Source organism: Heterocephalus glaber, unplaced genomic scaffold (genome assembly GCF_053883595.1).
Source record: "Heterocephalus glaber isolate CG9 unplaced genomic scaffold, H.glaber_assembly_v1.0 deba00001662, whole genome shotgun sequence".
Classification (NCBI taxonomy): domain Eukaryota; kingdom Metazoa; phylum Chordata; class Mammalia; order Rodentia; family Bathyergidae; genus Heterocephalus; species Heterocephalus glaber.
The window spans coordinates 16,088,102-16,115,764 of NW_028258403.1; the positions used below are offsets into that span (position 1 = coordinate 16,088,102).

The 27,663-nt window shown below is 39.1% G+C and overlaps 1 protein-coding gene across 6 annotated transcripts in view; it reads left to right on the forward strand.

The window, feature by feature from the left end:
• Prorp (protein only RNase P catalytic subunit) overlaps positions 1-27,663 on the forward strand; it is a 115,231-nt gene that overhangs the window by 389 nt on the left and 87,179 nt on the right. For all 6 annotated transcript variants that reach the window (XM_087197109.1, XM_087197106.1, XM_087197107.1 and 3 more), the window contains exons 2-4: positions 134-1,409; positions 4,128-4,175; positions 4,645-4,777. In XM_087197109.1, the coding sequence (XP_087053235.1) occupies positions 427-1,409; positions 4,128-4,175; positions 4,645-4,777 (1,164 nt within the window). In that variant the 5' untranslated portion in view covers positions 134-426. The remainder of the gene's footprint in view (positions 1-133; positions 1,410-4,127; positions 4,176-4,644; positions 4,778-27,663) is intronic.

The following is a 27,663-nucleotide window of genomic DNA, read 5'->3' on the forward strand; positions in this document are numbered from 1 at the left end:
TGGGGGGGGGGGGGCGGGTAGCTCCTCAGAACGGGTTTAAGTTTATTCGTCTTCTAGTTCCTATGAGATCCGCCCATTTTATAGTTGTGATCTACCTGAGTCAAACTGAGCACGCCTTGTGCTTTTTCCTCAGGTCTTCCGGCTGGAATGTAACAGGCTCCAGAGGCTTCCCGCTCTGTTTCCAGGTTTAGGGCCGACGACTCATGTTGGAACCCCACCCCCCACCTCCATCGTTGTTTAATGAAGAGAACTCACCTGCCCTCGTTGCTGTTAAGTGGTGCTACAAAAGCAGAACCTTAAACTGTGTGTAAAGAAGAAACAGTCTCCTTTTAAATAATCACACTCTGCCTCCAACCTCCAGTCTTTTAATATTGCTGTAGAAGTAAGGGATTTTTTAACATCTCTGTCTGCTGCTGATATTGCATAATGAGCTTCTGTTTGTCTAGTATTCGAAGCTTTCCTAAGCTTTGGAAGAGCAAGCCATACCTTGGGCTAGGGCCAGAGCACTCTTACCTGTCTCTCTTTCTCACTGACTGTGGCATCTGGAACCAACAGAAGTGGTTCTCTCTTAAAACGATGTCGCCACAAAATACCAAAGCAATGAATATATTGGCTGCCAAGGCCAGATTTGTCAAAAAGGGAGATGAAGACAGTACTAAGCGAATTTCTTCTCATCCTCATCTTTTTGCTGCTGGAGCAGCTAGGAAGAGAGCAGAGATGACTGCTCACAGTGAAGATCACACCTTGTTACTTGAGAGGAAGAATATTCAACTGCCAACAAAACCACTGAATTCAGAGGAGTGGGATAAACTTGAGAAAGAGTACACAGGAAAGGGCAGTTTTGAAAAGTGGATCAGTGCACAGATGTCTCAACAAAACAGCTCTGTAGATGTGGTTAAATCTCTCTTGACATGGGTAGCAGCAAAAAACAGTGGTATTGTAAGCTATGATTTATTGGTCAAGTATTTGCATCTCTGTGTCTTCTATAAGCAGACATCAGAAGTTATTGATGTCTATGAAATCATGAAAGCCAGATACAAGAGTTTGGAATCTGGGGCTTACACTCTTCTCATCCGGGGATTAGTCCAGTCAGACAAATGGAGAGAGGCCTTGCAGCTATTAGAAGACATTAAAAAAGTCATGACTCCTTCAGTAAGGAACTACAACGACTGTATCCAGGGAGCTCTCCTTCATCAAGATGTGAATATAGCTTGGAATTTGTATCAGGAATTGCTAAGTCATAAACTTACTCCTATGTTGGAAACTTTAAAAGCTTTCTTTGATTTTGGAAAAGACATAAAGAATGATCACTATTCCAACAAGCTACTAGATATTCTTTTGTATTTAAGAAATAACCAACTGTATCCTGGGGAGTCATTTGCATACAGTATAAAAACATGGTTTGAGAGGTAATTTTGACTTTTGTATATGTTTATCTATTTTTAAAACTATGTCTAAAAGCTCTTTATGTTGCTGCAAATCATTTTACTCAGATTAAACCTTTTTCCTTCTCTAGGTAAGATTTGTTTCCCCTTTAAGACAACATCTTTTTCTGCTTAAAACAAGTAGCGTAGGGCTGGGGGTATAGCTTCATAGTTTGCCTAGCATGCTTGAGGTGCTGGTTTAATCCCCAGCAGTGTGGAAAAAAAAGTGGTAGCAGCATAGACAATTTGTGCTAATCTGTACCCTTCACATAAAAAGGAAATTACAGGCCCGGGGATTTAGCTTAGTGGTTCCACCACCTGCCTCGAAAGCACAAGGTCCCAAATTCAATCCCCAATACCAAAAAAAAAAAGGAAATTACGGAGCACTTTTTTTTTCATGGTACCAGGGACTGAACTGGGTCTTCCGACTTAGTTTTCGAGAAAAGAATACAGTGGTACCTTGGTTCATAACCTTAATTCTTTCGGTAATTCAGGTAGCAGGATTTGTTGGATTGTGTCGCAACTGGATTGTGGAACAAATTCTGCAACCAGAACCATGGAAAGAATTAAGTGATAACCGAGGTACCACTGCATAGCATTTGACTGGACCTGTCCTCAGGCCATCTTAATATTTTCAGAAGTTTCTCTGAAGTCTAGTAACTGGGATAATGTGTTCATACATCATGTTTACAGAGCTTTGAAGTAGTAATTATGTTTAATTAGCTTGACAAACTTACTGATTATCAATAGAGGAAGAGCTAGGGTGTGAAAATCTTTGATTTTATTCTGTTATCAAGAATACTGGTAAAAAAAAAAAAAAGAATGCTGGTTTTGGAGTGTACTTTAGAAAGGTAATTGCCAAAACAATGAGAAGAGGTGACTGGAAACAAAGACATCTGTTTGAATGCGATTAGGTTTGGATGAGAGGCAGTGAGGTCCTAAATTAAGAACTGGGGAAGGAGAAAAGGCCATAGAATCAACAGGAACTGACAGTAATATATGTAAGAGGAAAAGATAAATCGAGCAAATAAATCGACAGGTTTTTGAATGCCTCCAGTTAGGCTAGGCACAGTGTTTTGTGATATGAAATCTGTTATGATGGAGTTCTCAGCCTAATTAAGAATATAAGAATATAATTCTTTGCTGGGTGTGGTGGTGCACACACCTGTAGTCCCACCATTCAGGAGGATTGCTGTTTGAGGTCAATCTGGGCTACATAGTCCAATGCCAACCTGAACTACATAGTGAGACCCTGTCTCAAAAAAAAAAAAAATTATATACATATACATATATATATATATATATATATATATATATATATATTTCCTGACAGTTAAGAAACAGTGGTCTGAAAGGTCTACTATGTCAAATCTATAAAGAACTTTAAAAAATCAGACCTCCCAAATTTAAAGACCCAATCCAAAAATGGGCATCTGAAATGAATAGACATTTCTTAGACAAAGAAGTAGAAATAGCAAATAAACATATGAAAAAATGTTCAACATCACTGGTCATTAGAGAGATGCAAATGAAAACAATGCTGAGATTCTACCTCACGCCAGAAAGAATGGCTGCTATCATGAAATCAGTAACATGCTGGCAGGGCTGTGGGGAAAGAGGAACACTGCTCCACTGCTGGTGGGAGTGTAGACTGGTGCAACCACTGTGGAAATCAGTATGGAGGTACCTCAAAGGACTAGGACTGGAAGTCCCATTTGACCCAGCTATTCCCCTGCTGGGGATCTTCCCCAAAGAATTAAGAGAATCATACCACAGTGATATATGTGCACCCATGTCCATAGCAGCACAATTTGTAATAGCTAAAACTTGGAAGCAGCCCAAATGCCCATCAACCAGAGACTGGATAAAGAAAATGTGTTTTTTTTAATAAAATGGAGTACTACTCAGTCATAAAAAATGAGAAATTAGAGACATAGCTAAATGGATGCACACTGAAGCAATACTCAAGTGAAATAAATAGGACACGTGTAAATACTGAACAGCTTCTCTAGTGTGAGAAACAAAGTGTACATAAAGACTAAAAGGTACAATAGATAATGTGAAATAGGAACAAATGGGGCAAAGGGGAAGGGGAAGTGGGAAGGATAGGGGAAAGGAAAGAAGGGAAGGGAATTAATATGAGAAAATGAAAAACTGGAAACAAAGTGTTTGTAAATAGGGAGGGATGGAGGGGTTGAAGGGAGGGCAGGGGAATGGGGAAAAAATAAGAAGCAAGAGAGATTATGTAAAGGTGCAAATTTCCAATGATGAATGTCATATTGTATACCTAAAATGTACCAATAAAAAAAAAAAAAGAAAGAAAGAGTGGTCTGTAAAAGAAAAGTATGAGAGAGGAGAGAAATTACTCCAAATAGGAGCAATCTGGGAACTCTATGGAAAAGTTAGAGATGAGTTTGGTTTAGAGGTCATTGCTTTCTGTGGAGCACCAGCGAAGGTGTTATTTAGGCTTGGAAAAGATCCAAGAGAACCAAAAGGAGGAAGTCGATCTGGAGGAGGGGCCCATCTGCTCCTTCACCCTGTCACAGTTTAACAACTGCTCTTGGCATTAAACCATTCCAGGGAAGTATCATGAACCTTTGAAAGCTCTTCCATACAGAGTTTTTACATATAGTGAATATTTTTCATCCGATAAGAATGTAACCTTCTGATAATTTGGCTTTGTGATTTTTTTTTTTTTTGTAGTATTCCTGGAAAACAGTGGAAAGGCCAGTTTACTACAATCCAGAAAAGGTAAAAGCCAATAGTTATTTTTAACTTGTTTTATTCAGATTCAGTAGGGTTTGTTGTTGTTGATTTAAAAATATTTAAGAATACTTTAGGGACAGGATAATTAAGAGTTTATGATTAGAGTACCTGAGGAAAAAAAAATCATGTTTTACATATGAGGACTTTGTAGTGCTCAAAATGTTTTTCTTGTTGATGTTGTGAGCCTCTGTGAAGACACAGAAATATTTTCTCCTAGAGATTTGGGACTCAGTTGTGTTTTAGGTATTACTTTAAAAATCTCATCTGGATGCTCAGCAATGTACTCTTTGGTTTTCTGGCACATGAAATATGTGATGTTTTCACGAAAAATCAAATGCATGTGACCATCACAAAGATTTTAATGTTCTTTCTTAATTCCTTTCAGTTTCCTATGTTAGAATTATTCATTTTAGAAAAAGTTATTTTCCAGAACATTAAAAAATTGTAATTACAGTGGCCAGTGTTCAGGTTGTGGAAACACCATAGAGTCTATTCATCTGAGCCCAGAAGAATATGACTTTCTCAAGAAAAAAGTAATGAAGGACGTGATAGACGGCGGTGACCAGTACAGAAAGACGACGCCTCAGGTGAGTCTAACGGGCTTTATTGTGCTCTTGGCTTGCTGGTCTAGAACAGGGTCTAGCAATTTTTTTCTGTAAAGGCCAGATAGTAAATATTTTAGGTTTTATGGCCGATAGTCTCTCTTGGAACTTCTCAGTTGTGTTATTGTAATAGCCATAGACAGTATATAAATACATAAATGAATGAGTGTGGCTGTGTTCTATTAAAGAAGTCCGGGATTTAGCTCAGTGGTTCCACCACCTGCCTTGCAAGTGCAAGGTCCTGAGTTCAAGCCCCAGTACCCAAAAAAAGGTCTTCATGAAAACAGCAGTAGGATGCATTTGGCCTATGGTTACAATTGCTAACTTTCCAGAGATTGTTGTGGCAAAGCAGAACCGCTTTGTGCTATAGCCAAGTATTATAGCTCTGAGGCACAGCCAAATGTTACAGCTCAGCGTCAAAGCTCCCGCAGTTTGAAGACTCGAGAATCTGAAGGTCACTCGAAGAAGTGGAGAACCTTCTATTACACCTGTGGGCTCAGAGGAGTTCATACTCCGAAGTTTGAGCACTTGACTAGAAATGGGAGCCTCCTTGGAGAGAGGCCTACGGGGCAGGAGAGCATGGTCACTGAAGCAGGGGCTGGAGTTACAGAATATTCCTGAAAGGGGTGGAGCTAACAACATACCTGTAAGGGGGTAGAGCTAACAACATTCTTGAGTGGTCACACAGTTCAGACAGTTACAAACATTTTGATACATTGAGCAGGAGATGCCCAGAAGCACAAACTGTTAAATTTCTGAAACAAAACATTTTGTGGAAAAAAACATGGAGGCAAGGCAAGGACCTGTCTTATTGTGGATTATTGCTCTATCAAGATGACTTTAAATTTCATAGAATAATTGGTTATAGTATCATCTGTTGCAGTTGGTCTTGTTACATATGGGTATAATAAGTGCACATAAACTAAAAGGATGATTATTCTTTGTCTAAATGCTTCCAGAGGGGACCGGGTATTTAGCTCAGTGGTGCCGCCGCCTGCCTCGCAAGCACAAGGTCCCGAGTTCGATCCCCGGTACCAAAAAAAAAAAAAAAAAGAATCTAAATGCTTCCAGAAAACTACGCTCAGTAAACTATGAAAATATCATGGTTTCTCACAATTTTTCTAGACCAGACAGTTTAGAGTAACTTGTTTTTAGCATCAAATTTAATGGACTATCATTTATAGTAGCTTTATTTTACTAATCTTCGGTACTTTATGGTAGGTATTATGATTAAGTTGAAGAGGTAAGACGCTTTTCTATTGGTCATCCTTAGGAAAAGTCTGCCCATCATCTCACTGTGTCCTTTGTTTTTTAGTTACGAAACAAAAATGAGAAATAAAAATTATTTTGCCTTCTTACCTTGGCTTTATAATTTTCAAAAAATGTCCCTAGGTCATATAAAATACCTTCACTCTTCCAAATAAAGTCAAAATCTTGTGCATAAAGTTAGAACACCTTGTCCAGGCTGGGATTGAACTTGCTGTCTTCCTGCCTCAACCTCACAGAATGGTAAGATTTCAGGCCTATTTCACCACATCCAGCACAAAGAATTTTCTTATTTTTAGAAGATACATACTGAAATATTTAAGCTAATTTATCATCTGCACAATTTACTGTGCCAGTTGGCTGTCACATATATATGTGGAACTGTGGACTGTCACTATAATAGAGGCAGTTGAGTGTACTGAAAAGGTTTTGGGGTTAGTGGGACCTAGATTTTATTAGGAGGCATCCTTAGGAAGATTTTATCTCTGAGGGTCTCAATCTTTATATACATAAAATAGTAATAAAATAGAATCTTATGAGGCAGTTGTAATCATTAAATGAGATATAAGATAATGAATGTACTTAGCATTATAATAAATGCTGTCATTTTATCAATAGATCCCCAGTACCACCAAAAAAGCAAGCTGTACAAATAATAATGTATGACCTTAAATATTCCACTATGTATCTTCTAAGAATAAAAATTCTTTGTGCTGGGTATGATGGCACAGGCCTGAAACTCCAGCACTCTGGGAGGCTTGAGGCAGGAAGATTGTTAGTTCGATCCCAGCTTGAGTAATTTACTGAGACCTTATCTCAAAATTTAAAAAATACAAATAAAAAAAAAGTTTAGAGGTATAAATCCAGGAAGACCCTGGATTCAATTCTAAGTACCAGAGGGAAAAAAGAAAATTCTTTGTAACTAAATACTATGATCAAAGAAAACTAACCTTAATTCAGTATCAGCTAATAAAAAGTACATATTCGGGGCTGGGGATTTAGTTCAGAGGTTCCAGCGCCTGTCTCTCAAGCACAAGGTCCTGAGTTCGATCCCCAGTACCAAAAAAAATAAAAAGTACATATTCGAAATTTCCTAGTTATCGCTCCAAAATGTACTTTTTAACACTTTTTCTTCTGATCCAGAATTAAATCTAGTTTTATTCATTGTATTGATTTGATATGTCTCTCTAAATCCAGAACAGTCCCCTGAGCCTTTTAAAATATTTATTTGTTTTTTGAGACAGGGTCTCACTAGGTACATAGTTCAGGCTGTCCTTGAACTCACTATATAGCCTATGCTGGCCTTCAACTTCCAGCAATCCTGCCTCAGCCTCCCAAGTGCTGGGATTACAAGTATGCACCACCATGCTTGGCTCCCTGAGCCTTTTTTTTTTTTTTGCTTGCTTATTTGACTGACATTTTAAAAAGTCTAGGTGATTAACCTTGTACAGGCCTTCTTATATGTTGTGCCCGTGAAGAGCCTGAGAATCTTGTTAAAATGAAAATTCTAGTATATATGATTCATGTTGGTATTCTTTGGCTTTCAGCTGCATTCTTTGCCTCTGGCTTGACATAACCACTGTGCATGTGTATCTCTTTATGGCATCTCTGCCCCACCTCCCACGTACTAGAGATTAAACCCAGGGGTCCTCTAGCACTAAGCTACATCCCCAGCCATTTTTAAGATAGGAGCTCACTAAGTTGTCTGGAAGGGGGTCAAACTTGGGATCCTCTTGCCTCAGCATTTCTTCCTTTTGTTTTGTTTTTTTTGGTACCCGGGATTGAACTCGGCTCCTTGGGCTTAAGCAGCAGGCAGCAAAGCCACTGAGCTAAATCCCTGGCCCCTCTTTTGGTTTTTTTGAGACAGAGTCTCACCATGTAGTTCAGGCAGGCCTTAAATTCACTAGGTAGCCCAAGCTGGCCTCAAACTCACAGCAATCCTGCCTCAGCCTCCTGAGTGCTGGGGTCACAGATGTGCGCCACCACGCCCAGTTGAGCATTTGTTTTTAATAAGGTCTCCTGTCCTTGGATTTAGGGCCCATCCTAATCAGTATGACCTCATTTTATCTAATTACATCTTCAAATAAGGTCACTTTCAGAGGTTCCTGGTGGACATGCAATTTGAGGGAACATTCGCTATTCAATCTACTACAGTTTTTCTTTTCCCTCTCTAGGACTGGAATGGATGAGTGCTATGGTAGGTATGTGTGTGACATTTTAATTTACATTTTCCTAATGGCAACTCTTGCACATCTTTGTATGTGCTTACTTACCATCCACCTATTTTCCTGGGTGAAGTGTTTTTTAGATCTTTTGCCAATCTTAAAAAGTGGGTTATGTTCTTACTGAGTTTTAAGAGCTATTTAAGGGGTAGGGTTGTGGCTTAGGGGTAGAGAACTTGCCTAGCTTCGAACAAGGCCCTGGGTCTGATCCCTAGCATTGCAATGAACAAACAGTTGTTCATATATAATTTTAGATCCAAGCCCTATGCCAGATAAACATTTTGCAAATGTTTTCTCTCGGTCTATGGTTACCTTTATTTTCATGCCTTAAAGATTCTGCTTTAATTGCTCTGGCTGAGAGGTCCAGGCTTTGGGACTTTCAGAGGTACCCAGCGGATTTGAAAGTATAATCAGGGTCCAGAATGCTTGCTTCTAATGTGAGATCCTGAAAACCCTAATATGGTAGCTTCCTTCCTGTGGGAGAATTTTGGAAGAAAACTCAGTTCTGAAAGGTAAATTTTTAGCTTTTCAGTTTTAGATGTTTGCTACACTTAGACAAAATAGCCAGCAGATGGCAATAGCGTAACACAAATTATTCTAGTTTATGGCCCGATCAGTCAAGTTAAAGAGCTTGGTTGAGCTTTTAAACTGAAAGACATCCATCATTTTTGTTTAAGTTAGGTTAGTGAGATGAGAGCTATGTGTGTGAGTTTTAAATGAACAAAGAAAGACTCCAAATAATATTGGTCCACTAATTTAATGACATTGTATCACTATCAGTGAAGATCAAAAAGTGGGCTTAGAGGCTGGCGCATTGTTACATCCCTGTAATTCCAGTACTGAAGGAGGCTGAGACAGGAGGATCTCAAGTTGGAATCGTACCTGAGCAACTTTGAGCAACTTATCAAGACCTTGTCTAATGGGGGAGTCGGGAGTTGGGCTTGTGACTCAGTGGTAGAGGAGCACCTAAGGATTTAAGCCCCAGTGCTGGGAAAAAAAAGTAGATTTGGAGAATGGGAATGGGAGCTATGTGAATAGTGTTAGTGTCACATTAAGTTCTTTTTCCTCTTACTGTTCTTTTTTTTTTTTTCTGGTACAGGGGATCGAACTTGCGACCTTGCACTTTCGAGGCAGGTGATGGAACCACTGAGCTAAATCCCTGGCCCTCTTCATTCTTAATAATGACACTAAATTATAGTCAGGCTTTTTCACATTCAGTTTCTCACATAAGAATCCAAACTTGAATCTTGAATTAAGGAAAATTTGAAGCATGTGCAAAGGTAGAGACTAGGACCCCATCTTCAATGATTATTAACTCACGAATTTTCTTACTTCATCATGCTTTCTTTGCCTTTCGGATGATTTTGAAGCAAATTGTAGACATTAATTATTTATTAATTATTTATAAATTATAAACTTACTTTTAAGAAGCTTTCTTTGTTTCCCTTATCTTAAAAGAATTCCTTTGTAGAGTTATATTTTTCTTATAGATTTAAAAATACTTTAGAATAACAGCTCTTAGAATTTTTGGTCTCAAACTCTTTTATATTCTTAGAAATTATTGAAGACTCCAAAGTGCCTCTGTTTTTTAAACTTTTTTTTTTTTTTGGTACTGGGGATCAAACTCGGGTCCTTGCGCTTGCGTAGCAGGCGGCAGAAACCACTGAGCTAAATCCCCAGCCCAAAAGTGCTTCTTTTTCAAATGTGAGTTATATCTATTGATACTTTCTGGTTTAAAGAGGTAGTCTGAGAGCCTTTAAAATATGTATTGATTTCCCGCCCCCCTTGGGTTGTCTAACTTGAGACCTTTCTTTCTTTCTTTATAATAAATTTTGCTTTATTTTATCCCATTCCCCCCTCCCCTCCCTATGTACCAAAGCTTTGTTTGCATAGAATATGTATTGATTTAAAATAACATAAAAAGTCACTTATTAATAAATAATATGTTTTATGGAAAATAATTCTGTTAAAAAAATACAACCTGGGCGTGGTGATGTTATAATTGAATTCCAGCGCTTTGGGAGTCTGAGGCAGGAAGAGTGGAAGTTTGAGTCCAGCCTGGGTTGCACAGTGAGCTCAAGGCCAGCCTGAACTACATAGTGAAACTCTCAAAAAACAAACAAACAAAAAGGTATAAATAAAATAAAAAGAGTGGTGGGAGCTAGGAATGTAGCTCAGTGCCAAGGCCCTGGGTTCAATTCCTAGTACTGTCAAAACTAAACCAAATCAGATAAACACAAAGCAATATTAGTGAGAAGAGTGACATTACATTGTCTTATATTTTTGCAAGTCTCTTTTTTGCTTAGTAGAAGACAGCAAGGTTGTTTTAATTGTTCTTGCAGTAATAGAATTTATATTTGGAATTATCCAGCTGGACTTGGTTTAAATGATCCCAGTTTTGTTGGCAACCTCCAAAGCATCAGTCAGGAGCCAGGAGGACATAGACCTCCTTCTTGCCATAAGTCCCGATTATGATGTTGGTCTTGGTCACGTTAGTGTCAAGAGGCTCTTCACAGCTTGTTTGAGCTGGTGCTTGTTGGTCTTGATGTTTATAATGAACGACAGTGTGCTATGTTCTTCATGGACAACTCAGAGGTTGGGGGGAACATGATGGTGGCATAATGATCAAGCTTGAACTTCTAGAAGTACTCTTTGCAGATGTCTGTGCTGCCCTGGAGCTGAAGTGTCTTGCACTGCCAGAGTGATGTAGGTGATGTGAAGATCTTTTTCTTTTCTTTTCTCTATTCTTCCCCTCCCTCCTTCGTTCTTTTTCCTTTCCTTCGCTTCCCTCCCCTTCCTCAGCCCTCCTCTCCCCTCCCTTGACCCTAACCTCCCCTCCCAGCCATGGATGTATTTTGACACTTATTCTTGGCCTCCAAAACTTTTTCTTTGCCTGGAGTAGTGATGCACACCTGAAATCCCAGCTGCTTGGGAGGCTAAGGTAGGAGGATTGAAAGTTCAAGGCCAGCCTGGGTAACTTTATCAAGTCCCTGTCTCTAAATTAGAAAAAAAGGAGCTGCGATACAGTTTGGTGGCAGACTGCTTACCTAGCAAGAAGGCCCTAGGTTCAAGTCCCAGAACCACACCACACCACAACAAGCAATAACAACAACAACAACAGCAGAAAAAAACACCAGCTATGAATTTGACTATGGAAGGAACAAGGTTCTACTTTGCATTCAGTGCCATCTTGGTGAGAAGAGTCAAAAGCAGGATTTTTACATCTACTTGTATTGAGCCTGTCACAGTGTGTTGGGGCTGGTGTAGCTCAGTGCTGGAGTGCTTGCCTAGGTGCTCAAGACCTTGATTCAATCCCCATTGCAAAAAACAATGACACAAAAGATTAATGGTATGTTGTTTTAGTTGAAGCATATGTAGAAAATGGAAGCTGCTGGAGAAACAGTAGGAAAAACAAAGACTAATTTTATTGGCACTTTCAGATAATTATGGTTATTCTTCAATACTATACCAGAACTCCACTGTACACTTGTGAGCAAAGTGAAAAATGCATGTGACATCTTAATATTATTATGAAAATATAACCTTGAGGGTCCCCGAAAAGGTCATGGAGGATAGTCAGGGTCCTTCCACCACATTTTTAGAAAATTCTCTAGATATGGTTCATTTTCTTCCTTTTCCTTCTCTTCCTCCTTCCCCTCCCTCTTTTTCTCATCCTTTTTTCTTCTTTATTCCTTTTTTTCTCCTCCTCCTCTACCTCCTCCTCCTTCCCTTTCTTTCCTTTTCCTTTATTTCTTCTTCTCTTTTCCCTCCTCCTCCCCTTATTCTCCTTTTTCTTCCCCTTCCTGTTCCTCTTCTTCCTCTTCCTCCTCTCTTCCTTCCCCACTATTCCTCCCTGCCTTCTGTCCTCCCCATACTGTGGATTGAACCCAGGGCCTCAATGCTATGAAAGTATACAGTCACTGAGCTACCTACATTTTCAGCCCTTTTTATTTTTTGATTTGTAAATTTTGAACAAGGACTAACTGTGTTGCCCAGGCTGGTCTAGAATTTGGGATCCTCTTACTTTAGCCTCCCAAGTAGATAGGACTACAGGCATGTCGTACCATGCCTGGTTGTTTTTTTTTATTTTGAAAGCTTAAGTAAAATATGTTTCTTTCAGTTAAAAATAAGTTAAAACATAGGCAACAGTTTCATTACTCAGCTTATCTTTTGTGTTAGTTACTTTTTTGTTGGTGAGACAAAATGTCTAACCCCATAAGTTAAGGGAGAAAAAGTTTATTTAGCTCACAGTTTGTAGAGGTTTTAGTCTATAATTGCCTGGCTTTAAGGCAGGATGGCATGGCTGACAGGCATTGCAGAGGAGAAACAGTGGGCAGAAGGCAGCAAAGCAACCAGGGATGATCTCTCTTTTTATCCCTTGTATCTTATCTAGGCCATTTAGGGCAGGTCACACTCACACCTTAATCCTAGTGCCCTTGATTGTAGCATTGCACCATGAATCAATCCCAGCATCACATACTCTAGATCCAGCCACCTCTGAAAACTCCCCACCTATAACTGCATGAAGATTTGGGGTTACAGCTAGACACAAGCCATAACATCTGTTATTTTTTTATTGAGACTTCTTAATCTCATCTTTCACTTTCCAAATTGGAGGTCTTTTTTTTCCTAATCATAAAGATAATATGAATTTATTATAAAAAAAAAAAGTTTCAGTCAAAATAAACAACTATAGAGGCAAGAGGATTGGTATGAGTTTGAGGTCAGCCTGAACTGGGGAGACCCTGTCTCAAAAACCAAACAAACAGAAAAAGGCAACTATAAAGAAAGATAAAACCACCCACAATGGTACATCATTTTGAACTTGTAATGAAACTTCAAACATAATTACAGTTTCCATAATCCTGTGACTTAAAACTTTAAATAAAGGTTTAATGACTTGGAATTCTCATCTCTGAAAAAACAAATAAAAGGCAAATTGCATATGTACCTTTAAGTTCTCAGGGTTAAGTTTAAATCAACCATTTGTCTTGCTTGATAATATCTCTTCAGTTAATTGACAGAAGGGAGGCCTTCTGGTGTTTCTCTAAGTACAGATTTATGACAGGACATGTAACCCAAATGAAATGTCAGTAAAATAATTGATCTAATATAGGCTTTGGGATTTTTCTTTTTTTTGGGGGGGGGGGTTGGTACCAGGGATTGAACTTGGGTCCTTGCGCTTGCGCAGCAAGCTGGGAAACCGCTGAGCTAAATCCCCGGCCCTTGTTTTGTTTTTTAAAGAGCACAGATCCCAGTAGTGATTAGGAGTGGCAGCTGTAAACTGAAAGGCTTGAACTGAGCTCATCCTCACAGCCTCCAGAAACTAGTTACCGCTGAAATGAACTATGAATTTTCCCCCAGATTTAAAGAAATGTATGGTAAATGGTGACCTTTGGAAGCTTAGTGGTTAAAAAAGTCAGAAAGAAATTTACTGTAAAGTATGGTCTTAAACCATGTGTTTTTGAAGGATCTATTTATTAAAAGTCCATTAATAAATGATTAGTTCTCAACTTATAAACATTTTGTCCAATGCGTACTTAATAATTAATTGCTAATGCTTTCCTCTTTCCTTCTTCCTTAAATTCACACTTGAAAACCAAAATATACACATAGATCTCTGGGTCCTCCTGATGTGCCAATGCAAGGATTCTGGCTAAAAGGTGAAGTTCCTAGAAAAATCAGTGTGTTCATAAGTACAGGAATGGTAAAAAGAAGCAGATTCACTCCTCTTAGTGGCCTTCTTATTGTCAAATACTTCCCTTGTTTCTTCATTCTTTTTGATTTTCTCTTATCTAGTACTCACTGAAATCTTCCAGAGATCCAGTCTTTTTTTTTTTATGAGATTTAGTTAGATGCATTGCATGTTTCTCTTAGTGCCTAGCTGAGTTCAGTATTGCAGGGGAATAGTGGCATGTGGCTGTATGTGGTGTTTGACTGCTGCTGTTTCAGAGTTGGAGTGGTGAGTTTTAGACACAGAGAATGTTTTAGAGGGCTGATCAAGGCTGATGCCAGAGTGGGGAAGTTTGTATGGATTAGAGTCCTGGAAGCCGAAGAATAAAGTTCCCCTTACGAGGTTTGAATAAAGTGAGACTGTACAAAGGAGAAAATTGATAATATTTTATTCTTGGACCAAAGGCAAGAGAAAGTCATCTTTTTTACATCCTATGATTCCTTCTCCCTCAAATTTAGGTTGGTACTGTTACTGTTATAACTCCATTGTGCCATTTGTCTTGGGAACCAGTCTCTTTTTAAAAATAAATTTTTGTTTATTGGAAGAGTATTCTGAGTTGTAAATAACCATCTCCTAAGTGGATTTTTAAAAATGTGATGTGTTGAATGTGAGGCACTATTCAGTGTGACCACGCTTTTAGTTGTCTTTTCCTTAAAAAATCCTGCCTGGGGCTGGGGATTTAGCTCAGTGGTTTCACCACCTGCTGGGCAAGCGCAAGGACCCGAGTTTGATCCCCGGTACCAAAAAAATAAAAAAATAAAAAATAAATCCTGCCCCACATTTCTGATTTAGTTTTTCTTGAGTTGTCTACCAGATGTATTGATGTTAGTGCTTTTCCATGTGATCTTCCTAGAGAATAAAATAGTGTAAATAAGATATTTTAGAAACAACAATGCTCATAGTGAACACTGACAACTTACTTCGGAGGGAAAATTGCCAGTGTGAAAGAATAGCCGTGGAGAGGTTGAGAATAAACGCAAAGGTCTTTTCTGATCTCCATGGCACAGACACTGATCCTTAAACACGGGCTCCTCCTTGACTCTCCCCTGTCTCTCTAAATATAGCTTTCTTCTTTTAGTTATTCAGGTCAGAAAGGCCAGCGTCATCCTTGACCTGGCCTCTTTCCTTCAGACTCCACCTCCAATCTGCCAGAAAATCTTGCTGATTTCCTTCAGATTTCTCTGACTACTTTTTTTTTTGTACCAGGGATCAAACTCGGGACCTTACACTTGCAAGGCAGGCGGCGGAACTACTAAGCTAAATCCCCGGCCCTCTCTGACTACTTCTTACCATGTCCATTACTACCACTTTTTTTTTTTTTTAATCTAAGCTGCATCATGTCTAAACTGGACAACTGCAGTAGCCTCCTGTCTAGTCCCCTGCTTCCCAATGCCTAAGTTTAATACATCAGCTGGTGTAATCCTTTTTATTCCTTTTTTTTTTTTTTGGTACCAGGGATCGAACTCAGGACCTTGAGCTTTCGAGGCAGGTGGTGGAACCACTGAGCTAAATCCCCAGCCCTGGTGTAATCCTTTTAAATCTGTATCAGACCATATCACTCTTATGCTTAAAACTCTCCAATAGTGTTCTGTCTCATTCTGAATGAAACTCAGAGTGAAGCTCTTCACAGTCTGGGCTGTATTAGCCTTCCAGATCTTACTCCATTCCAGCCATACTAGACCCTTTGGTGCCCTGATCTTCTCGTGTATGCTTCTGCCTCAGAAACAGGAAATAGAAGTATTAAGAATTTTCTTTGAGGGCTGAGGATTTAGCTCAGTGGTTCTGCCACCTGCCTTATAAGCACAAGGACCCGAGTTCGATACCGGGTACCAAAAAAAAAAAAGTCATGTAAAATAAGAACCAAGATACTCATGTAATGGTAGAAGATCCCAATGATGTATGTAAATGTATTTTATACCTAAAATGTACCAATAAACTTAATGGGAAAAAAAAGAATTTTCTTTGAGCTGTACATAGTGATGTACACCTGTAATCCCAAGCACTAGGAGGGCTGCACTAGGAGGATCACAAGTTCAAGACCAGCCTGGGCTACACACTGAGATCAAGGCCAGCCTGAGTTTCGTAGTGAGACCTTGTCTCCAAAGATAGATAGATAGAGGCCGGGGATTTAGCTCAGTGGTTCCGCCACCTGCCTAGCAAGTGCAAGGTCCCGAGTTTGATCCCTGGTACCAAAAAAAAAAAAAGACATAAATTAAAATGAGCCAGGCGTGATAGCATATACACTTATAATCCCAGCTATTTGGGAGACTGAGTCAGGAGGATTGCAGATTCAAGGCTAACCTGGGTAATTTAGTGAGATCACCTCTCAAAAATAAAGAGTTAAAACCAAGTGTGATGGTGCATGCCTTTAATTCCAGTGCTCTGGAATGTTGAGGCAGGAGGATTGCAAGTTTGAGCCCAGCCTGTTTAATTTAGGGATTTAGTGAGAAACTATCTCAAAATTAACATTAACAACAAAAAGTAAAAAGACCTAAGGATATAGCCCAGTGTGGAGGCCCTGGGTTCAACTCTAGTACCATGTAAAAACAAAAACAAAAAATTAAAATTAAATAAAATTGGGTGTTGAAGTAAAGGAGTAAGCTTCAGTTATCTGGAACATTTATGTATATGTACCTTAGAACATATCATTATTCCAGCTGCAAAGTAGAAGAAAGAATTACTGCTATTCTTGGAGAAGTTTAGAGATTGTAGTTCAAATACTAATTCTGCTTCTTAATTGGTTTTAAATATACCTTTTTAAAAATGTACCATTTATGTAAGGCTTATTGAAAGCTAGTCATTATTATTGGTGTGTTGGAAATATTAACTGATTTAACAAATACCTTTATAATAAAACCTGGGAAAGTTACTTGACTACTTTCTGTTTCCTGATCTTTCTTTATTTTTGGTTTTAGTTTTTTTGAGTCTTGCTTTGTAGTTCAGGCTGGCCTCAAACTTGTGGTGATCTTCTGTTTTAGTCTCCCAAGTGTTGGGATTATAGGCATGCACCGCCACACCTGGCCTGTTTCCTGATCTTTAAAAAGAGAAGTTTGGACCAGACTTTCTCCAGAGCCCTTTCCAGTTCTGTGATGTGAAGACTTTGTAACAGTTGCCAGGCAGCCTAGTTTTCTGTTAACAAAAGTAACATAACATCAGCTTTTCCTAATGGAAGCAGAGATGAGGGTAGAACACCAAGGACTATGTAGAATAGAACAGAATAGACTAGAACTTGTGATTTAGGTGAATGAAAGTGCAGAATCTGTATGTGGTAGTGTCAGTTTGGAAGGAAAGGGAATGTTAAATCATTGTTGAGGTTTTGATGGCGTGAAGCTCTTTTGACAGCCTCTCTTCCTTAATGTCTGAAAGTAGAAATGAAAAGTTTTTACACATTGAGCAGAACAGAGCACATGATACCTCCTTATTAATCAGTACTACTTTTTGGCTATAGGTTGAAGTTTGGTCAGTGGTTCTTCTCCAGGTTTGAAGAAACAGGCAATAGAAGAGTTAAGAATTTGGTACAGGGCTGGGGATTTAGCTCAGTGCAAGCACAAGGTCCTGAGTTCAATCCCCGGTACCAAAAGAGAAAAAAAAAAGAATTTGGTACAGAAAATGTCAATCTTTTTTTTCTTTTTGGTACCGGGGATTGAACTCGGGACCTTGTGCTTGCGCGGCAGGTACTGGAACCACTGAGCTAAATCCCCAGCCCAGAAAATATCAATCTTGAATGAAATCAAACAAGTAGAACTATCTACCAATTGACAAGAAATAAAGAGGACAAGGCCAGGGATGTAGCTCAGTGGTACGGCTAAAGCCTGGCAAGCTCAAGGCCCTGAGTTCAATTCCTGGTACGAAAAAAAAGAAATAAAGAGGACATAGGAATATGTTAAATCAAGAATACAGTCACCAAATCCAGTCTGGGAAACTGCAAGACAGACAACCCAGTCTCTTGCAATAAAGTAGGAACCAACAGATTGAAAGCAGTTTGAGGTATAGCAGCCATTTGCAATGTATGGACCAGATTGGGCCCTTGGTTCCTGATGTGAGCAATCCGGGAAACTTAAACACCAGTTATTTGGAGATATTAAATTATTGTAGATTTTTATTTAAGGGTAATAATGCTAGTGAGTTAAGTCTGTATTTCACAGCTAAACACTGAAGTGTTTATGGATGGAGCAATGTGATGTCTGAGATAGGCTTCAAAAATAACTGGGAAGTAGGGAATGGAATAAACGTGAAACAAGATTGGCATGAGTTGATGAAGTTAGTTTATGGAATCATGAAGATTTATTATACTGTCTTCTTTTGCATAGATTTGAAATTTCCATTGTAAAAATCTTTTTCAAAAGCTGATGCTAAATACACATGTGCTTTCAGGATAAAAGTTATGAAGAGGAAGATTGTAAAACAGTGCATCCTTAGTGATTTTCATGCAGAGGCAACATCTTTCTGAAGTATATTTCTTCACCCAAACATAGTGTATTATAAAAGATGAAAACAGTTCAGAAATGTCATTATAAAAGTCCCCTTTAAGCAAATAGTATTTTTCAGATATTGAAAATTGTCATGTCATTTGCACACAGTAGTAAGTTCCTTTTTCCATTTTTAAAATCCACAAAAAAGATGAAATTTCTTATTTTTTTTATTTTTTGGTATTGGGGATCAAACTCGGGACCTTACGCTTTCGAGGCAGGCAGCTGCGGCACCACTAAGCTAAATCCCCTGCCCAAGATGAAATTTCTTAATAGACTAGAACAGCTAATTTAGATTCAGTCAATTCTGGAGGGGTTTCCTACTGTACTGTATTGCTTTTGCTTTAGAAAAGGCTTATTGACATTTGCTGTGGAGTTAAAAAAAAAAAAAGAAACAAAACTTTATACATGTTAACCCATTGTGTAGTGAAAACTGTAGCTAAAGCAGCAATCTGGAATGCCCCAGCTTTTAGTGAAGGTGGCACTGCGGGTTAATTTTGGTGTGGTTAGGCCTTCCGTGAAGGGAAATTTGAACCTGGGAGCTTCTGTCCTTAACAGTACTAATTGGGAGTTGAGGAGTGAGGGGATTTCCACTCTTTGTTAACAAGATCTCCAGGCACATTTCCTCTGTGTTTTTGTATTTTCCTCAGCTGTGAGGCAGCTGTAGGAAAGTAAAATGTGATTTCCTGCATTCAGGAGTGCTGGCTTTTCTTTTGGAGACTTGTAATTGGAAGAGTGGAATGTGTATGGCTTGAGGTACCTACACAGCTGATTTAAATATGAGATTTGTTTTGTTTTTCTGTAATTAGTTGACTGCATTTGTGCTGGCAGTAGATTTGCTTAGATGGTTTGAACTAGCAAGTAACCCAGGTTGTCTCAAAAGCAAGCATCCCTCTTGATGGACCAGCGCTTTAATTAACAGTGTGATTCTTTGCATGTTCACTGAAAAAAATGAATAGGAAGATTACATTCTGCCATAGTAATGACAATACTGTAAGTCCTTTGTAGACTCATACTGTATAAATGCTTATCTTTTTGATTGAACTGTTTAACATGTAAAATTCTCCAAAATGAGAAAAGTGGCCAAAATATATTTTTAGGAGAGTATAAATACTGTGCTAAGGTACAATGTTAGTGGAAAGTGAAAAAAAAAATATTAGTAGAGTAGATGTCCAGCAGCCATTGCACTTTAGATGAAAGGTCTTATCATAAATTAATAACTTTTCTGCATTGACCATATTCCATGGCCTAATAACTATGGTTTATTCCCCTGGCCCCATATACTACATCTAAACATGGGCCAGCCCTTTGAACATAGAATTATTATCATTATTATTATTATTATTGACACAGGATCTTGCTCTGTAGCCCAGGCTGGCCTTGAACTTGCCACTTTGCCCAGGCTGGGCTGAAACTTGTGATTCTCCTCCCTCAGCCTCCCCATGCTGGGATTACAGGCATGCACCACTTTGGCCAGCTGGAGACAGAAATTTTTGATGTGATATCTTCTCAAGTCCACTCAGCTTTGTGTTTATAGTACATGACTTCTACACCTGCAGTCAGAAACTACATGTAGCTATTAAAAAACAAGAAGTGAAGCTGGTTGTGGTGGCACATGTTTATGATCCCAGATATTCAGGAGGCTGAGGCAGGAGAACTATAATTACCAGTTGTGTCTACAAAAACCATCAAAGTTTTAAACATTCTCATAGACATGAAAAAGAATTTAACATCATCTATAATGCTAATTTTGAAAGAAAAGGATCGATTCTTTTTTGTCTTCGTAATAGGGGAAAAAAACCCAAGACAGGTGCAGAGAATGGAGAATGGGGAAGGGCATCTGCCAGGGACACTGTCCCCGAAGGGAGGCTCTCCCTACCTTAATTAATGCTGCATCACGGACCTTTTTATACTTAGGATCGCGTCTCTGTCCACACAGACAACTCTGTTCACTGTGTGCTGCCTTTCAGAGGATTTTTGTGAATAGCAGGTGGGCTTCTGGATGTTAAAGCCAGATTTCATGTCCTGTCTTTACCATGAGGAGAAAAAGCTGACAGTGCCCATAGTACCAGGAAACCCATATTCCTGCAGTGAGGCCCAGGACAAGAGAGAGGACAAGGGCCTTTGTTAGTGACCCTGATGGGATTTCTTTCTTCCTCAGCCTTAGCTCTAATCCCTTCTCCAAGTGACTACCAAGTTGTTTTCTTTTATCCTGACTGCTCTTTTAAATGCCAGATCAATGTAGCCAACTGGTATGAGACATTTCTAAGTAATGTGCCATTATGAACTCAAATTCAGTGGGTCAAAAATCAAATGCTGCATAAATGCTTCTTCCCTTGTAGCCCCCAATCCCACCCTTGAGTTTCCATTTGTGACTTTCCTCTTTTCCTGCCACCTAGACAGAGATTAAAGCTGATTTTGTCTCCTCTCTAATCCTTAACCTTGGTCTCTAATCCTTAACCTTGGTCTCTAATCAGTCACTAATCCTATTGTGCCCCATTTCTTACATCTGCCTCTGCTGTTCCCTTTCCACCAATTCTATCTTGTTTAGACCTTTAATATCTCAACTTCAGTCTACAGATTACCTTTTAACTGTTTTCCCCATGTCTGCCCCATCCCCTTCCATCCTTTTCTCCACACTTTTGCCAGGTTAAGCTTTTCAAAACACTAATTTAATCATATTACTTCTCTGTGCAAAAAACTTGTGCAGTTTTCCCCTTCCCTGAGAGTGATTCCTCCATAGTTAGGCCACAACCTACCTTTCAGGCCACAGCTCTTTATTACTTTCCTCTACAAAGCAAAAAATGAAAATAAAAAACTGCTTCAGCCAGAGCCAGCTACTTACCAGCTCTGTACTGCGTCCTCTTTCTCCCTTCATCTAAAAAGTATTCCTATTTCCAAATCCTGTTTTTGTCTGTTTTTTCCTTCAAGGCTACCTCAAGTACCTTTCCTGTCACAAAGCCTTTTTTGACTTCTGTACTCTGTATTTATCTTCCTTTGTATTTGTAACATTTACTAACCCTGGCACACACTTGGCTGTTAATCCTATGCTTAAGTGTCCTTGTAGTATTTAGCTTTTCACATTGGTATCTGTTTAAACCACATTAGAACTTCTTTGAGGGACAGGACACTCTTTTTTTGAATTTCCCACAATACTTAGCATCCAGTAGGTATGCAATAAATGTCGTTACTGTACTAAATAGTCAAATGTTTACATGTTTTACATCATAGCTACCATTTATTTAGTTATATCATATAATCTGTAAAATAACTTTAGAGAGCAAGAAATATTTACTTTACAGGTGAGAAAATTGAAGTTCAAAAAGTTCACTAACTTAACAGAACTAGGCAGTTTACATGATGAAGCCAGGATTCAAACCCAGATCCTTGGACTCAGTAGTAGTATTGCCCTTTGCCCCCTCACACCAGTTAGGGGTACTTCTTCAGAGGGGGTAATATTGCAGATAGGTAAGTTAATTAGATATCTTATAGGCAGTTAGACAGGGCCAGCCCAGGGAGAGCCAACATAGAGGACAGTGAACGATCCAGCATGGAGAAGAGTGAAGACACATTCACTGAAGGCCAAAATTATAAAAGAAGAGAAACTACCACACCCATGTAGAGTGAATAACAATAATTGATATTCTAAATAGGTATCAATCACCTGGGGGTGGGCCAGGGTCTTAACCCAGCCTTTCCAGGAAATATCCCTGACCCACCCTTATTGAAAATCCTTGTACACTTGCTATGTGACTTGCCTCCCCATTTGACCCCCATTTAATCAGTATTACCTGGGTGACTGTACTTGTAATCTTATTGGTTGGTCATGGTTTTGTCCCACCTCATGCCCACCTTGTAAATTTCCATTGGGTCTTATAGTTTTGTCCCACTTTGTACCCACCTCACCACATGGCTTTGCTGTATAAAACACCTTTGAAAAGTGGGGTGAGCGGGCAACTACTTTCTAGTCCTCCTTCTGTCTCTCTTAGGCAGAAGCTTTTTTTCTCCCAATAAATTTTTCCTACTTTTAACCTCTGTTGTTCCTAGAATTCATTATTTGATTTTAGAGAACATGAACTCGCGTTTCAGATATCTAGCAGGTTTGGGAGTTATATCTCTTCCCCCTATATCAGTAGTAACACATGCTATTTATACTATACCAATAATTCTACCTCATTAGACTGATATACATTTTTTGAGAATAGGAAAGTACTTAGCACATTTAGCTTTCTGTTTCTTTATGGCAGCAGAAACAAAGGTGTGCAAATGTGGATTAGCAGTGCTTGCTAGGAAGAATATAAAATAGACTTAAACTGTGTCAAAGTTCACAGGCAAATAGAATTTCCCTTAATCTCATTGATTACTGGCTGAATGACTCATCTTCCAGTTGTGCGTTGCTCTTGAATTATTCAGATATTTGGATAAGTTACACATGGGGAAAACCACTGATGAGATGTACAAACACGTCATTAGAGCTAATGAGTGATTCCAGGATATCTCCGAGATTTCTACCTAAGTATTCTTGTCTCTTTTGTTCACTGTTTGCCTTCTCAGCTTCTGCTTTTCCTTAAAAGTAAAATCATTTCCCATTTCCTTTACTGCTCACCACATGGACAACTTTCATAGTTTTTTGGGGTTTTTTTTTGTACCGGGGATTGATCTCGGATCCTTGTGCTTGCGAGGCAGGCGGCGGAACCACTGAGCTAAATCCCTAGCCCCTTTTTTTCTTAATACTGAGTTGTACACAAAGATTTATTTCATGTGTATTTCACATTAGTCAGATTTAGTGTTGTCGAATTTAAATACAAAAAATTCCTGAAATTTAAGGTCTTACCTAATCTCCATTCTCTGCACCAATCTCAGGGTTTTTTCCTTATTAGGAGAATAAAAAAAGAGTCCATTTCCCTTTCTTTCAAAATTAGCATTAGAATTGAGTATAGATGATAGTAAATTCTTTTCCTTTTCTGTGAAAATGTTTAAAACTTTGATGACTTTTGTAGACACACTGATACATTGTTTTTTGTTTTATACATAGTTCATTTGGCTCAGTGAAGTCATGAATAAATTGGGAATTGAAAATAGAGATTTTTTTTTTTGGTATCAGGGATCGATCTCGGGACATTGTGCCTGCCATTGTGCCTGCCATTGTGCCTGCGAGGTAGGCTTCAGCACGACTGAGCTAAGTCCCCAGCCCAGGAATTGAAAATAGAGGGGGGTCTGGGATTTAGCTCATTGGTTCTGCCTCCTTCCTTGCAAGCCCAAGGACCTGAGTTCGATCTGTGGTACCAAAAAAAAAGAAAATAGAGACATTCTGTGTTTTTATGTAATTATTAACTTGGTCTTTCCCTCTATGTCTCAGTGCTGTCACTGGATTGTTTTTAGCATAGATCAGAAAACAGGAACACTGTAAGACACAAAGGAATCTCCAAAGACTCTAGAGGCAATCTCCAGCAGAGAACACTTGATTTTTTTTTTTTAAGAGTAGGAAAAATTTGTTGAGAGAAAGAAAGCATCTGTCTAAGAGAGTCAGAAGGGGTACTGGAAAGTGGGTTGCCCACCCACCCCACTTTTCAAGGAAGTTTTATACAGCAAAGCCATGTGATGAGGTGGGTTCGAAGTGGGACAAAACTATAAGTGGGCGTGAGGTGGGGCAAAACCATGACCAACCAATAAGATCACAAGTACAGTCACCCAGGTAATATTGATTAAATGGGGATTAAATGAGGGAGCAAGTCACACAGCAATCTACAAGGATTTTCAGTAAGGGTGGGGGTCAGGGATATTTCCTGGAAAGGCTGGGTTAAGACCTTGGCCCCCCACCCAGGTGATTGATACCTGTTTAGAATATCAGTCACTGCTGTTCATCCTACGTGGGTGTGGTAGTTTCTCTTCTTTTACAATGCTGGCCTTCAGTGAATGTGTCTTCACTGTCCTCCATGTTGGCTCCTCCTGGGCTGGCCCTAACTGCCTACAAGATAGCTAATTAACTTACCTATCTGCAATATTCCCCCCTCTGAAGAAGTACCCTTAACTGCTGTGAGGGGGCAAAGGGCGAGGACCTTTCTGGCTACTTCCAGCTGAAGAGGATCGCAGTTGTAATCAGCAGTCAGAGGAGAACACTTGATTTATGAGCCATTTATAGGTGTGTACCTCAAGGGGAATGGGTTTAACTTCCATCTAGAGCCCTCTGAAAGGGCAGGGGTGAGTGGTGTCCTTGACCTCTGAGTTAGAGTACCTGGGAGCAACTGGAAATGTAGACATGCTTTTCTTACACATTTGGAGGCAGTTAGTTTACCGTACTGACATTATGGACTACTGAAGACTGGAGTCCATTTCTCAATCAGAAATTGGAAACAGAAACTTTCCCTGTTATATATGGTGGCAAACAATTGATAAAATGTGTATTACTACTTAACCTGAAGCAAAGTAAGAGGCTTTAGTGTACTTTTGTTTTCATATCACTTAGAGTCCCTATGCTAGCCCTCTGAAGTAGGGATTAATAGCCCCTTTTACACCTGAGGAACGTGAGCCCCAGAGAAGTTCAGTGACTTGACCAGGGCCATGTAACTGGTAGACAGCCCAGCAGGGAAGGTGCGGCCCCAGGGGCTTACTGTTCATTCACACTCTTTCAGCACCCCCTGCAGCTCCTCTCAGGCTTATGTATATGTCTGAACAGGATAACAATTGTATGATATCCAAGTTATTGTTAAACATGTTGCGTTTGGTCAGTTTTTCAGTGTGAAGAATGAAAAATTCGATAAGACTTGTGTGTGTTTCGATTTTGTTTTTTTGAGACAGGCTCTTGCAAAATTGGCTGGGTTGGGGCCCTGGGGATTTAGTTCAGTGGCACCACATCTTCCTTGTAAGCGCAAGGTCCTGAGTACAATCCCCAGTACCAAAAAAATTGGCTGGGTTGGGCTTAAACTAAGGATCTTCATGCCTCAGCCTCCTGAGCACTGGGGTTACAGGTGAGCTCCACTATGCCAGCTCTGTATGATTCTTACAAAGAGGCCTTCACCATAGAGGCCCTGGATTTAGCTCAGTGGTTCTGCCACCTGCCTCCCAAATGCAAGGAGCCGAATTCAATCCCTGGTACCAAAAAAAAAAAAAAAAAAAGAGGTCCTCACGTCCCGTTTGACCCAGCTATTCCCCTGCTGGGTATCTTCCCAAAAGAATTAAAAGAATCATACAACAGTGATATATGCGCACCCATGTTTGTAATAGTTAAAGCTTGGAAACAGCCCAAGTACCCATCAACTGGAGACTGGATAAAGATGTGAGGTTTTTTATAAAATGGAGTACTACTCAGCCATGAAGAACGAGAAACTAGAGACATTTATAGCTAAATGGATACATATCAAGGCCATACTCTTTTTTTTTTTTGTTGTTGGTATCGGGGATCGTACTCGGGACCTTGCATTTGCGAGGCCGGCGGCAGAACCACTGAGCTAAATCCCCGGCTCTTTGAGGCCATACTCTTAAGTGAAATAAATAGGACACACATGTGGGCCTGGGATTTAGCTCAGTGGTTCCGCCACCTGCCTCAAAAGCACAAGGTCCTGAGTTTGATCCCCGGTACCAAAAAAAAAAAAAAAAAAAAAAAAAATAGGACACACATGTGTAAATACCGAATAGTTTCTCTGGTGTGAGAAACTGAAAGTGTAGATAAGGATTAAAATGAATAGTTGAGTGCTTGCTTCTGCAGCACATATACTAAAATGAATAATTGATAATGTGAAATAGGAAGAAAAGGTCCAAAGGGGAAGGGGCAGGGGCAGGGGCAGGGTAAAGGAAAGAAGGGAAAGGAAAAAAATGGAAACAGTATTTGTAAATAGGGAGGGGTGGAGGAGTTGAAGGGAGGGCAGGGGAATGGGGAAAAAATAAGAATTAAGATACATTATGTAAAGGTACAAGTTCCCAATGATGAATGTAAATGTATACCTAAATTGTATCAATAAAGAATTTAAGAAAAAAAAAAAAAGAGGTCCTCTCAGCCCAGTGTGTGATTGCTCGTCTCTGGGAATTCTTCCCAAGTGCTCTTGGTTGTGTCTACAAATAGGATCTTTGTCTCATGGGTAGTAGTGTATAGCGCTATGAGTATTTCTAGCTATAGTACTCATTTGAATATGTGATATCTATGTGTAGTACTACATTTCTATCTATGCATGTTGCTTCATTTATCTTAAAGCCATTTCTCATCCTTACTTGAAAAACAAGTGTTTAAATTCTTGTCATTTTTTGAAGAGTTTTTCCAGTGAGTCTTATCAGTGCAGCATTTGACTTTGTTTTGTTTTGTTTTATTTTGTTTTGTTTTGGGATCACCCAATGAAGGGGCTTAAATATTCTACGTTTCCTTCCAAGGAAGAAGGGAAGTTAGCAAGACGTTGGTGCCTTAGGGAAACTTCCTGGCTGTTTCTTAAGCAGAGGGGATTTCCAGGGTGGTGTGTAAGCATGGATGAACTCCTTGAACTAAAATCAGAATGTTAAAAAAGAAAAAAAGGGGGGTAGCAGCATTTGGGAATTTATGGCATCCAGGCTGTGTTATTGCTTTCCTTTGCCTGATTTATTCTTATCTAGTTTGTAAGCAAGATTTTGTAGTTAAAAATATATTGTGTTTCTTGCCTTTAAAAAAAACAAAACTATTCTCTCAACCAATAGGGATATGATATACAAGGAGAGTAGATTTTTTTTAAAGTATAGCTTATTTAACTTCTAAGCTATTTTTTCCTGAGTTAGATCTATTTTCCCAAAGATCAGGCAAGATTTAAGAAATTACTTCTGAGAAGTTTCACTCTGTCTGAAATTTACAGAATAACCTACTTGGAAATACTACCTAACTGCTGGAGAATATTCTAGAAGGTCAGAAATTATTTCAAGACAAAAACCAGATTTCTCCCTTCTTTCCCCTTCTCTTCTCCTTTCCTTTCCTTCTCCTTTTTTCTATTGTGTACAATGATAATATTTTAATTACTCAGTCTTCTCTTAATGGATGTTTTGGTTGTTTCACATATTTTACTATTAAATTGCTCTGTGAAACATCTTACACATTTTTTTTCCCTTAAATTCTTTTATTTCTTACACATTTGTAATTTCTCACGTATGTGACTATAGCTATATGATAGATTCTTTTTCCTTTTTTTTTATTTTTTATTTTTTGGTACTGGGGATGGAACTTGGGTC